General features: G+C 35.1%; 1 protein-coding gene across 5 annotated transcripts in view; it reads right to left on the bottom strand.

Annotated features, from left to right (window-relative positions):
- Window positions 1–14,301, bottom strand: part of SPON2 (spondin 2, extracellular matrix protein) — a 55,815-nt gene that overhangs the window by 12,867 nt on the left and 28,647 nt on the right. For 2 of the 5 annotated variants that reach the window (XM_014936104.1, XM_014936103.1), the window contains exon 2: window positions 7,698–7,738. The exons of 1 other annotated variant lie outside the window; for it this stretch is intronic. In XM_014936104.1, coding sequence (XP_014791590.1) covers window positions 7,698–7,738 — 41 coding nt within the window. Of the gene's footprint in view, window positions 1–4,713; window positions 4,737–7,697; window positions 7,739–13,678; window positions 13,784–14,301 lie in introns of those variants that run through there. 2 more of the 5 variants (XM_014936100.1, XM_014936106.1) reach the window with 2 other exon arrangements.

The following is a 14,301-nucleotide window of genomic DNA, read 5'->3' as shown; positions in this document are numbered from 1 at the left end:
TCCCTTATTTCCCACCATAACACAGTATCTTCTTCCCACCCCAGCACTGCTGAGAAGCCAATGCAGACTTAAAGGCAACATTGGAATGAGGAATTGTGGTCCACTGGCAGAGTGGGACTACATTTTTGGGACCAAGATATATTTTTTGTCTTCCCCAATTTAAATTATGAAATGAACATGGAGCTAATTACTTGACTGAGAGATGGAATCATTAATTCAGAAACAGGGTCATGCAAACACAGTTATGTTGGTTTTGACTTCTGAGAAAAAATCAATGCAGCTCTGTACATTGATCAATGACAGCAGTTTCCACAGAGGTGTTAATGTGCTTGTGGAGGACCTCTGAACAAAACACAAGTATTACTGTGGAGAACTAAATGCATGCCCATAGGGTTTATCATGGGAAGCTTCAAGTCTTTTGTGACCCTCCTCACAACAAATAATATTACAAGGCGCTTTTTTAACAGCATTTTATAAATGTGAAGACAACCACTGTCAAATGGATATTAATTAACAATACTCCTATCATTATGCTGAAGGAATCAAATAGCTAGCCATCCTCATTTAAGACATTTGGAATTAAGAGGTTATCGCAGAAACATTATGCTGCACTTATAAATAATTGTTTTATAACTTGGCTATAAATATGACTCAATGCACAGAGAGAAACTTTCAATGTTATTACCAACTCTGACAGCAGAAAAAGAAGTAGCTTTCATGACATCCATGCCCAAGAGCACAAAAGGTCTTAAAAGTAGTTCAGAGCACAAGAAACAAGACTATTATATATAAGACATCATTGTTTCTGACCACAGGCCAGCATCTCTTGTCTACAACAAAAAAACATACTCTTCTCCCAAAATAATAGGTTGTATAATATCTTGAAACTGTTACTGCAGTTTCAGATCCCTGCATTACTAATAATCAGAAGTTCCTGAGTGTTAATTTTATTTATTACTTATTACTGTGAAAAAGTGAACTCAACTAAGAGATGACAAATTTAAGTTTTCTCCATTATATTCTGCATTAACTACAAATTAAGTATAACTTGATATCAATTTGTATTTCAGGAAGCTGTACTGATAATTTACTTCTTTTACTTCTAAAACTAAATCAATGTCAAGTATCATGCTAGGAGGCACAGTTTGCTAGAAATGCTTGAATGGATTTTTAATTCTGAAACACTGGTATAAATACGAATTAGTATCAATAGAAACACTCTATGATTATGCCAGCGTGAATATAATCAGAATCTGACCTATTCTTTTAAAAGATGTAAAGCTCATATTGTAATTTCTTTTGTCAATAGAAAAGCCATTACCCAGACCATTTTAATTAACAACCCTGAATTCTGTTTGCAGATTCAATTAATAAAAGATATTATTGTTCACTTCTTGTCCAAACCTGTTCTTCAAAGTTACAATACAGTTTACTGCATATGTTTTCAGTTATAGGTTCTGAGAAACTGTTCTAGGAGTTGTTTGGACAACATTTTATAATTGTGAATGAAATACATTATTGAAAGGGAAAAAAATTGCACTGAAGTATTAGTTACCATTAAAACTAAGGGTAAATAAGCTCAGACCTGTGGAAAGATTTCAGTGATCATTTACATTCTTTTCCTTCTCAGTCCCCAGAGTTAGTTTGCTATATGAACAGTAATAGCCCTATATGATCATTATGATATGACATTTCTCACAGTCTGTAGAATCACTATAAGAGAAAAAGACAGAACAGTCAAAATCAGAAATTTAAAAGCATTGATTTACTCATCTAAATGACGGGCCCAATATTCTGTAATGAAATACTCAAAGAAAAGCAATGAAAACGAAAAAATAATGTTGGATCTATATAGAATGTAAAATCGTGTTCTTTAGTGATAATTTTGACTCGGTAAATCTATGTACTAAGCACAAAGATTCATTCTTAAATATCTTGTGAATAATAATTAATCAATTTATTTTATAGAATCATATAAATATCAGTTGGGAGGGACCTCTAGCGATCTCTTGTCCATCCTCTTATTTAAAGCAGGGCTGTCACCTAGCTAGGTCAGGCTGGCTTTGCCTTTGTCTGGCTGACTCATGAAAAGCACCAAGTGTGGAGATTGCCACCACCATGGGTAACCAGTTGTAGTGCTGCATCACACTCCTCATGGAAAAGTTTTTCCTCCTCCAGTTGAAACTCCCAAGGTGCAATCTGTGGTTTCTGTCCGCTACTATTTCATTACCAAGTGGAGTTTTAGTTTTGCTGTTTTCGTCAAGAAGCATGCTTCAAGTGATCTCAGGCTGCTATTAGACTGCCATTGACCTCTACACTAAACTACACAAGCTCAGATCCCTCAGCCTCTCCTCATATGTCATGTGTTATAGTCTAGCTTGTCTCGATAGCCCTCCACTGGTCCCTCTCCAGTCTCTCAACATCCCTCTTGATTTGGGAATCTCTGAACTAACTAACCAATAGTAGGTACATTTTTTCAAGTGGGGATTCTCTGGACTTCCTTTTCTGGAAGTCCTGAAGTCTTTCTCTGGGACTTCTCCTTTCAACAAACCTTTGATAATTACCAATACTCTGTTTACTTCTTTTCTGTTGCATCTCCTGCTTTTCATGTTCACTATTTTGAAAACTACATCAGCATTTCCTTTCCCTGCTTTTCTAATGCAGAAGCAGATGCCTTTATATTAATAGTGATTTTGACACTTCTCTTGGCTGAGTAACTTTTGGCAAATTAGATACTGTGATGCCAACAGTGAGTAGAAAGAATTCTCAGAAGCATCGGTCTGCCAAACTTTGGATCATGCCCAGCAACAATATCAATACTTTTCCTTTAATAATTATCCCTGTGTTATAAAAACTGATATAAATAGTCATGTCCCTGCATTTGCAGGTCAGTAGATCTTTCCCAATTCTTAGCATAAGAAGCTACCTTTACACATGCTTACAATGATAACAATAGTGTCTGACCTGCTTTTTTCCCACCATAATAAAATAAAAGTACATATTTCTGAAAACAACTGTTTGTAAAATCTACTGTGAACTGCATAATAATTTTTTAAGGTAAGTCTGGACATGTTATATCACAAACCCCAAAATATTACCATAGGAGTCCCATAATTCCACAGCATGAAATTATTTGCACACTTTCTTTGCTGAACACCTCAACAAAGTCCTATCAAATATGGCAAATCAGACAATGAGAATTATACTTATTGCCAGCCATTACTCTCTTACACCAATCCATTGGCATCTCATCTACCTGGTGTAATATAACAGATATTCACAAGGCAAAGTGTGGTGCAGCTTTGCTCAGTAGAAACCCTGCAGGTTGGATGTAAGTTAAAATGTTCTGCAAAGCATGTGGCATCTGGATTGCAGTTCATGTTCAGTAACACTGCCAATTATCCCAAAACAGGAAGGTAAGGAGGTTCAAAAATGCATAACACTATGCTCAGTTTACAGAGGTATCAGTGTCTTTTGTTGATCGTTGGGTCCTATAGCTTATGCATTTATTTTCCTGGATTGTATTAGGATTGCTTGAGGATATAGGACAGCAGAGGCCTTGGCTCACTGTATGGGGGACCACATGTCTATTAATTCATATACTTTGTTTGCAGTGTCTCTTATGTGATAGGTGATTCCTGGAAAGCTGAAATGTTTGATTTTATCATCTAGAGATAGAAAAGCAGGCAAACATTGAGGGAAACAGAAAAGAGTGTTAGAGTTTACTCTTAAATCTCTTGTACTAACTAGAGACTAGTTGTCCTCACTAATTAGGTCAACTTCAGGAGTTTAAACAGCAAGCTTATTTTTCTATGGTTTCTAGTGCATTATACTAGCTATTTATCTCCTTCTCCTCTCTGCACAAGTAAATTACGCCAGGGATAATTTACTAATATTTCTGTAGTCATTTCCAAATAAGGAAGAAAGGCCCTCCGTCCCAGAAAGCTTATATATAAACATTTGCCTTTATGAGGTTTTGATATGACTCTGAGGAGGTCTGAGCCTTGAGGTAGTAGTAACCAATCTTATCTGTAGAATGAGCATCCCCCAAAACACTAAAGTAATTCTAATCTCTGTGTTTTCTTAGAGCACAGACAACCCCTTAAAATAGAGCAAATGCAGATCTTCTGGGTGATGCAGATGAATAAAAGTTTTGAAAACAAATCTTTCCCCTGTTTTCTATTTCCTTTCAGAATGAGTCTCTCCTTCCAGATGCTCTGGAGTCCAGCAATTTGCACTGCCTTCCTGGGTTGCTGCAACCTTCACACAATCTCCCTCTGGGTCTCTAGGAATGTATCCTCTCCTTGACCTCTGAGACTTGGCTGTAGATCACCTCCTTTGCAGCAAGCAAGACATGTGCTTTGTCAGGAGTCTTTCAGTCTGCATGCAGACATTGTAATGTCCTCCTTTCCCTCCCCCTGCCCACCTGACACAGACTGACACAGCCAGGAAAAGCAGAGGCAGCCTTTCTCACTGCTCTTCTGTCACACCCTTTTAAAACAAACAAGAAGGAAAAAGAAAATCCAAGATAAAATCCTAAAATAATAAAATACAAGATTAATTTCAATCTGTGCAGATGAAAAACAAAGCATAACATTAGAAATTTTTTACTTCTGGAAAAGAAACTTTCACTTCTACCCAGTGAAAGAGGTGGCTATTACTGAATGTAGGTTTTTGTAGGAAAGTGACATTATTATGAGTTGAAGTTCTCACCTGAAGCAGGGACAGTCTCTATGATGTGCCACTGTTGGATCCTAGTGGAGAAAATAAACAAGAAATAGGAAGTGAACCCCTTTGGTAATAAATACAATTGGTTCTCCCATAACCATACTTCACCTTTTTTGTAAGCTCTTCTTTTCAGCAGCATTTATTGACTCTTGCAGATTTCGACAGGTAGGGTAATCTACACAAAACTGAGGAATTCCAATCCTCCTTTTCTGCAGTTTAAGAGCTTCATTTTTGCTTAATCATGAAAGGTGTTGCCACTGCTGGGATTCACCATGGCCTGTGTGTATGTCAGTCCATACCCTACTGCTCACTGCTTCATGTTGCCATGTGTTTCTTGTTGTCTTCAAATTCAACAGGTAAATTAAGTTCATCATGTCTTCACAGCATTTTCTCATAGAAAGACTGAAGTTTCTCAGATACATTGCAAATTCTTTTTGAAGTTCCCTTGAAAATCCATTCCACCCTACTATTTTTTAACCTATCATAGCAAATGCCTTGGCAGACACCAAGTCATTCATGTTCATGCCCAAAATGTCAAAGATGGTGTATTTTTCTACAGAGATTTTCCAAATGCCATTGATAGTGATTTCTCACTAAAACCCATTACAGTACTGCTGTTATGAAGCCATTGATAGCATTTAGGATATATGTCAGATTGTAGCAGCCTTTAATGAAACAGATTTCCAACTCCAAGTTTTGAAATAACAACCATTCATTAGCTGTTTACAATTCTGAAGAGATAAAGACTCTTTATCAAAAGTTAAAAAAATCCCCATAAGTAAATTTTTGTAAGGTCTGTGCACTTCCCAGTCTTCCTATTTCCAAAACAGAAGTTTCAGAGATCAGAATGGAGAACAGAGAACACAGTCCCACCTTTTGAGCTACCTGTTCAGTATTCAGAAAAGGGAGACAGTATTTCTCTAGAGAAACTAGAACAGATGTCTGTGTTAGAAGAACACAAAAATTATATGTGTTCCTTTAAATTTAAAATTTTTTGACTGCATCCAAAATAACAGGTTCATAGATAAGCAGTCTACTGCCAAACTTTGGATCATGCCCAGCAACAATATCAATACTTTTCCTTTAATAATTATCCCTGTGTTATAAAAACTGATATAAATAGTCATGTCCCTGCATTTGCAGGTCAGTAGATCTTTCCCAATTCTTAGCATAAGAAGCTACCTTTACACATGCTTACAGTGATAACAATAGTGTCTGACCTGCTTTTTTCCCACCATAATAAAATAAAAGTACATATTTCTGAAAACAACTGTTTGTAAAATCTACTGTGAACTGCATAATAATTTTTTAAGGTAAGTCTGGACATGTTATATCACAAACCCCAAAATATTACCATAGGAGTCCCATAATTCCACAGCATGAAATTATTTGCACACTTTCTTTGCTGAACACCTCAACAAAGTCCTATCAAATATGGCAAATCAGACAATGAGAATTATACTTATTGCCAGCCATTACTCTCTTACACCAATCCATTGGCATCTCATCTACCTGGTGTAATATAACAGATATTCACAAGGCAAAGTGTGGTGCAGCTTTGCTCAGTAGAAACCCTGCAGGTTGGATGTAAGTTAAAATGTTCTGCAAAGCATGTGGCATCTGAATTGCAGTTCATGTTCAGTAACACTGCCAATTATCCCAAAACAGGAAGGTAAGGAGGTTCAAAAATGCATAACACTATGCTCAGTTTACAGAGGTATCAGTGTCTTTTGTTGATCGTTGGGTCCTATAGCTTATGCATTTATTTTCCTGGATTGTATTAGGATTGCTTGAGGATATAGGACAGCAGAGGCCTTGGCTCACTGTATGGGGGACCACATGTCTATTAATTCATATACTTTGTTTGCAGTGTCTCTTATGTGATAGGTGATTCCTGGAAAGCTGAAATGTTTGATTTTATCATCTAGAGATAGAAAAGCAGGCAAACATTGAGGGAAACAGAAAAGAGTGTTAGAGTTTACTCTTAAATCTCTTGTACTAACTAGAGACTAGTTGTCCTCACTAATTAGGTCAACTTCAGGAGTTTAAACAGCAAGCTTATTTTTCTATGGTTTCTAGTGCATTATACTAGCTATTTATCTCCTTCTCCTCTCTGCACAAGTAAATTACGCCAGGGATAATTTACTAATATTTCTGTAGTCATTTCCAAATAAGGAAGAAAGGCCCTCCGTCCCAGAAAGCTTATATATAAACATTTGCCTTTATGAGGTTTTGATATGACTCTGAGGAGGTCTGAGCCTTGAGGTAGTAGTAACCAATCTTATCTGTAGAATGAGCATCCCCCAAAACACTAAAGTAATTCTAATCTCTGTGTTTTCTTAGAGCACAGACAACCCCTTAAAATAGAGCAAATGCAGATCTTCTGGGTGATGCAGATGAATAAAAGTTTTGAAAACAAATCTTTCCCCTGTTTTCTATTTCCTTTCAGAATGAGTCTCTCCTTCCAGATGCTCTGGAGTCCAGCAATTTGCACTGCCTTCCTGGGTTGCTGCAACCTTCACACAATCTCCCTCTGGGTCTCTAGGAATGTATCCTCTCCTTGACCTCTGAGACTTGGCTGTAGATCACCTCCTTTGCAGCAAGCAAGACATGTGCTTTGTCAGGAGTCTTTCAGTCTGCATGCAGACATTGTAATGTCCTCCTTTCCCTCCCCCTGCCCACCTGACACAGACTGACACAGCCAGGAAAAGCAGAGGCAGCCTTTCTCACTGCTCTTCTGTCACACCCTTTTAAAACAAACAAGAAGGAAAAAGAAAATCCAAGATAAAATCCTAAAATAATAAAATACAAGATTAATTTCAATCTGTGCAGATGAAAAACAAAGCATAACATTAGAAATTTTTTACTTCTGGAAAAGAAACTTTCACTTCTACCCAGTGAAAGAGGTGGCTATTACTGAATGTAGGTTTTTGTAGGAAAGTGACATTATTATGAGTTGAAGTTCTCACCTGAAGCAGGGACAGTCTCTATGATGTGCCACTGTTGGATCCTAGTGGAGAAAATAAACAAGAAATAGGAAGTGAACCCCTTTGGTAATAAATACAATTGGTTCTCCCATAACCATACTTCACCTTTTTTGTAAGCTCTTCTTTTCAGCAGCATTTATTGACTCTTGCAGATTTCGACAGGTAGGGTAATCTACACAAAACTGAGGAATTCCAATCCTCCTTTTCTGCAGTTTAAGAGCTTCATTTTTGCTTAATCATGAAAGGTGTTGCCACTGCTGGGATTCACCATGGCCTGTGTGTATGTCAGTCCATACCCTACTGCTCACTGCTTCATGTTGCCATGTGTTTCTTGTTGTCTTCAAATTCAACAGGTAAATTAAGTTCATCATGTCTTCACAGCATTTTCTCATAGAAAGACTGAAGTTTCTCAGATACATTGCAAATTCTTTTTGAAGTTCCCTTGAAAATCCATTCCACCCTACTATTTTTTAACCTATCATAGCAAATGCCTTGGCAGACACCAAGTCATTCATGTTCATGCCCAAAATGTCAAAGATGGTGTATTTTTCTACAGAGATTTTCCAAATGCCATTGATAGTGATTTCTCACTAAAACCCATTACAGTACTGCTGTTATGAAGCCATTGATAGCATTTAGGATATATGTCAGATTGTAGCAGCCTTTAATGAAACAGATTTCCAACTCCAAGTTTTGAAATAACAACCATTCATTAGCTGTTTACAATTCTGAAGAGATAAAGACTCTTTATCAAAAGTTAAAAAAATCCCCATAAGTAAATTTTTGTAAGGTCTGTGCACTTCCCAGTCTTCCTATTTCCAAAACAGAAGTTTCAGAGATCAGAATGGAGAACAGAGAACACAGTCCCACCTTTTGAGCTACCTGTTCAGTATTCAGAAAAGGGAGACAGTATTTCTCTAGAGAAACTAGAACAGATGTCTGTGTTAGAAGAACACAAAAATTATATGTGTTCCTTTAAATTTAAAATTTTTTGACTGCATCCAAAATAACAGGTTCATAGATAAGCAGTCTAGAAATCTTTGCGGTTGCTAAGTAGCCTTCCATTTTCCAGGTGTTAAGAGACCCACAATAAGTAAATTTTTGTAAGGTCTGTGCACTTCCCAGTCTTCCTATTTCCAAAACAGAAGTTTCAGAGATCAGAATGGAGAACAGAGAACACAGTCCCACCTTTTGAGCTACCTGTTCAGTATTCAGAAAAGGGAGACAGTATTTCTCTAGAGAAACTAGAACAGATGTCTGTGTTAGAAGAACACAAAAATTATATGTGTTCCTTTAAATTTAAAATTTTTTGACTGCATCCAAAATAACAGGTTCATAGATAAGCAGTCTAGAAATCTTTGCGGTTGCTAAGTAGCCTTCTGCATAGCAGAAGAGTCAATATGGCTAATAAATAGAAATAGAGTAATTAAAAAAAAAAATAATAATCTTGCTCCCAAATCTGGAAGCCTTCACAAATGTAAAGCTGGAAGGGAAGAGACACCATGAGAATAATTCGTACATGTTGTAAAATTATCAAAAGTAAACTGTGAGTATTCTCACCAATTATAAAGGAAAACTTTATCTATATTTAGTTTAAAATATTTTCTTATACAGTGTAATGTGGAGCATTAGACTCGGACCCTGTAAATTACCTGCCAAGCTATACTAATGATGTAAATGGAAATATGTTATAAGCGTGGTAGTGCTTATACTAAAAGGACAGCTAAGGTTTTTTGCATATACAGTACTGAGAGAAAAGAGTAGTATGCTTTTATAAACCCACCTCCTCCAATTTATCCATTGGACTAGCAGATTCTGAAGGGACGTATTAAGGTATCACAAATCCTTTTGGCAGTAACATCTGGAAAATCTCTAGAAGTATATTTTCTAGACTGAAAAAAAGCTCTCTAGAATCATTCACAGTATTTGGTAAAAGTCATCAAGGCTCTAAGTTTTCAGTTAGACTGAAAGTTAAAGTTAAAGTTAAAGTTAAAGATAGGGAAAGGATGTGGATTAAGACATCTTTTCACTCAGGAATATGGCAAGAAAATGCTCAAAACTAACCATAGTTATCTTCTAACTGGGGTGCTGAATATATATATATAAAGACATAAAATCCAGATACAAGAAACTTAACTTTTTCATCTAAAATCCATATAGATTTTTCATGTTGCATTACTAACCTCTGACCCTATTCAATTCATCTGGGTGTTTTCAATATCTGTTGTTTACATCCTGTATTTTAATGCTGATGTAATATTTCAGGGCATGAAAAGGCTATTAGGCTAACAACGAAGCTGCTTTTTTTTTCCAGCATTCTTTTGCTGACCTCTCTTGAGTAATGCTCATGTGTATTTATTACTTAAGTATGTCAGCATTACCAAAGCACGAGAATAAAAGGGAAGAAATTTAGATAGCTTAGAAAATCTTGTACATCTGCAGTTGCCACATGGGCTGCTTTGTGCTTTTTTTTCACATGTACAGTGATAAAAGTTAATGTCATAGTTTGGAAAAATTAAAGTAATTAGTTAGAAATACCAGTTCATAAAGCACCTCTTATTTGTCCATGACATTTCTCTGGAAAATATAAGAGTGACAAAATTAATTCATTCCAAAGAATGACACAGCTGTTAGTGGATTTAGTAATATTTTGAAATATTTACCTACCTGAAACTCTCAAACATATTTGTTCTTTGAAATTTTAATCTCTTTTACCTTATTGTGTGGAAATGCATTTAATTTCATAAATGTTTTTCATTTTACTCATATACTTAGTAACATTGAAATGAGACATTTCTTCCTTCATTCTCTCATCATATGGAAAATTCATGAAAATGTGAGAGCAATGCAGTGGACGGAAAATTATTGCTTTCTTTCACAAACTTGGCCAAGAGAGATTCGGAATATTTACTAAAATAATACAAAAATACAGCAATATTTTCTAAGTTGGACAGGTGCTAAGTATTTTGTTTTGTTAAGTTGGCTAACCTTCCATAAATCAAGTATAACCCTTCTCAAGTTAGTTTTAACTGTTTCTATCCAGCTTTTCAGTCAGCTACTACTAAACAATCTTACCAAATCTGTTTATTAATATTAACTTTTCAAACAAAGACATCAATATTCTCCACATTTGAAGACAGGAATCCCATTACTTATATATTCATTGGTTTGATTCTAAGATTCACAGAGTAAGTCTACAACAATTTTTTAGCTCAGGTGTGTTCTTTTTAAAAAGATTTCCTGATCATTTCCATTTACCATGCTTTCATCCGTATTATGGACTTGTCTTGGAGCCCCATGCAAACTGGATTTTTGAATGAAAGTGAGTAGGAGGTGAGCTTTGACATGCATTCAGCCCACAGCTCGTCTAGAACTGGCCCAGCATTAAAGCCCCCAGAAATGTGCAAATGCCAGACCCGTAGTACAGACTGTTTCATTTCATTAATCTGCTTGTATTGATCTGTGCTACTTGCTAATGTGGACAGGATTTATATTTGGACTTAGACTCCATAGAGCCTCACAAGATGCAGAACCAAATTCTAAAGTGATTTAGGCACTTAAAATGTCATTAAAATGTAAATAGGACTTAGGGATATGATATTCTTTGGGACTTATGAAAATTTCATTATTTGTTTATCTGCATCTTTAAATGCCTACATATCTTTGAAAATCAGAACCTTATATTTTTATGCTGCAGCTCCACTTTCTTAAAATGGGGATAAATAATAATACCCAGTTTGACGGAATCTGATGAGGATAAATACATTAAACATTATGAGCTGCTCAAATCATGGAATAAGAAGTCCGCTTTCATATCACAGATCAAGGTTAAACAAAGGCTAAAGCTCTGCATGCATGATTTGCAAATGCAGTTATGCTAATAGCATGATGATCTTAATTAGATGATCAGCTGCATATCTGACTTTTGATAATAAGTCCTAATGTGACTTGCTAATCAACGTCAGATATGGGAATAGAATGTAGAATTTCTGACTAGTGAATCCATGCACTAATTGCTAAACCAGACTGTCTCCTTAATGTCATCCTTCGTTTAAAAATGTTCTGCTTCTACTCATATCATGTATTATTTGAACAGCTTTTTGTAGATCCACAGACTGTTAAGACCAGAAGAATCCACTATAATCTTATTATCCAGATTGTAAATAACATGAACCAAATAATTTCTTGCTATTTCATATTAGGAAATTGTTATTTTTTCTTTTTACCATAAATCAACATTATCGGTCTTCATTTTTGACTGGGTTACAGAATATTTTTTTCAAAGGCATCTAATTTTGATTTCAAAATTCAAAATTATGGTGAATGTGTCACTTTTCTTGGGAAGGAATGTCAATTACTAATTGCCCTCAAAGTAGTGAGATGCTCGAAAATAAGGTCAGATTCGTCCTGTTTTTAAAAGTTACATTTAATTGCCAGTTTAAATGTTTCTGACTTCCGCTTTTAGCCATAGTTATATCTTGTTATGCCTCTAACTGCTAGATTAAAGATTTCTACATCTCAGATCATACATTGCTATTTAAAGGAGACTATGAAAGAAAATTAATCACTTTAATCACATTGCCTAATTCACTGTGGGAAGTAACTCAGCTAAGAAAATAATAGAATTATTTTAGCTTCAACTCTTTGTGGGGATTTTTTTCATTTAGCCACATTATAGACAAATCTTAAAAAGGAACTATTATAAAAATGGATTTTAAAGTGAAATGGAAAGATTTGCCTGGAATCATTCTTCTTTCCAATGGACAGTCCCTGTATTCCATACCTGAATAGCAGGGGGGGGAGAAAGGAAAGAAACCATTTTTCCTTCCTGAAACCAAAGTGTGTAGTTGTCAGCTATTTCTTTGGGTTTTGTCGACACATCAGAAAATCATCTTAACAACTGGGATTCCCATTAATTAATTCACTGGAATAAATACAGCTGTCAAAGCAAAATAGGCTATTGTGGAATTTCCATACACAATAAATCATTACCCCTTCAACAGATTAATGTTAGATTTAATAAAACTGTAGAAGTATGAAGCTGACATGGCAGCACACTGAATGTAAGCTTTCTTTATATAAAAGTATTACATGAAATAGTACCAAAATTTTATATCAGGATGATGCTTGTGGATAGAATTGCTATCAATTGAAAATATTAATATAAAACTGAAGAATAAGAACTTAACTTAAAAAAATACAAAATAAAGGTAATTTTCCTTCTAAATGCTTCATACTATATGCAATGGTACATATGTGATAATATGTGCAAAAAACAAAATTGATGAAAAATCTGTTATACCTGTATTCAATTTTATCACTACAATATTAAATGTTAATAGATTGTGGCCTACTTGTAACATGATGTGTTATTTTTCATCTTATGCAAAATTTTACTACAGGGAAGGGGAAAACAGCAAGATGTTTCTCATTAAAAAAAAGTGCATATTTGCAGCTGCAGCTGCAGCTTTGGCTTCATTTCATAGTTTGAGCTCTCAAAGGGCACAGAAAGAAACAGTAATAGCCACTATAGCCCCAAACTTATCACCTCCTAAATACAAATGGAAAATTTAGACAGAAAGAAAATTATACTTGGTTTCTCTTCTGTTAAAAACTTTCACTAAAGAAAAAATATGTATTAAGTTACATGGTTAAACCACTGCTAGTGAACCAAATTCTAGAAAAGAAAAGTATAACTTTTCAGTAATTTTGAAAATGTCTGATTTCCTTTTTCTCCCTTTGTAATGCACTTTTCCAGTCTCCTTTTCACCAGGAAAGCCTGTATAATAAAAAACTGTACGAGCACACGTTCAGCTCACAGAGAGGAAAAAATTTGCCATGTAATTATTTCGAATATGTACACAAGTATACCAAAAGATTTCATCTAGATAGCAGTAATACTCACAGAATAATTATGGAATAATATAAAAACATTAATTTATCATGAACTTTCAACTCCTCACTTTTGCTTTGCTCACGAATCCATTCCTCTTGGGATGAGTTGAGCAGTACCAGACAGTCAGAAATAGCCAAAAGTGGGAGTTCCATGACATTGAAAAAAAGGTTTTTTGCAGAACCAAAATAACTGGCAAAAAAAAAAAAATAATCTACGGGGAAGTTCTGAAAACTAAGGGGAGGGAAGGTTTCTTCCTTTCTTCTCCCAAATGCAAGATTCATTTCTTAGCATTTTTTCCTAATTAAAAAACATGAAATAAAATAAATTTTAAATGCCTGGCAAACCAAAATGCTACAAGCACTGGGGTGGAAAGTGGAAAAGAATGAACCACAGATAAACAGTCTTAATCACAGCTCTTAACTGTAAACTGGAAAGTGCTCAGTGTTACAAGGAGAGTTTATAAATTTGAATGGAATGGAATTAAATTATATATTAAATAATAAATGAGCAAATTGGAAAATAATAAATTCAGAAGACTGGAAAAAAAATAATAATTTAAATAACAAAAGGTCAATATGTTTTTTATTTAGATAAAGAAAAATCACTTTTTGTCCTGTATTAATATATCTTGTAATTCCAGGGATTAATATTCTAGAGAAGAACGTCTTTGTTAAAGTTTCATTATGCTAG

This window comes from Calidris pugnax, unplaced genomic scaffold, assembly GCF_001431845.1.
Source record: "Calidris pugnax isolate Ruff unplaced genomic scaffold, ASM143184v1 scaffold14, whole genome shotgun sequence".
In the NCBI taxonomy this organism is placed as follows: Eukaryota; Metazoa; Chordata; class Aves; order Charadriiformes; family Scolopacidae; genus Calidris; species Calidris pugnax.
This window is presented reverse-complemented; position numbering and strand designations above follow the sequence as displayed.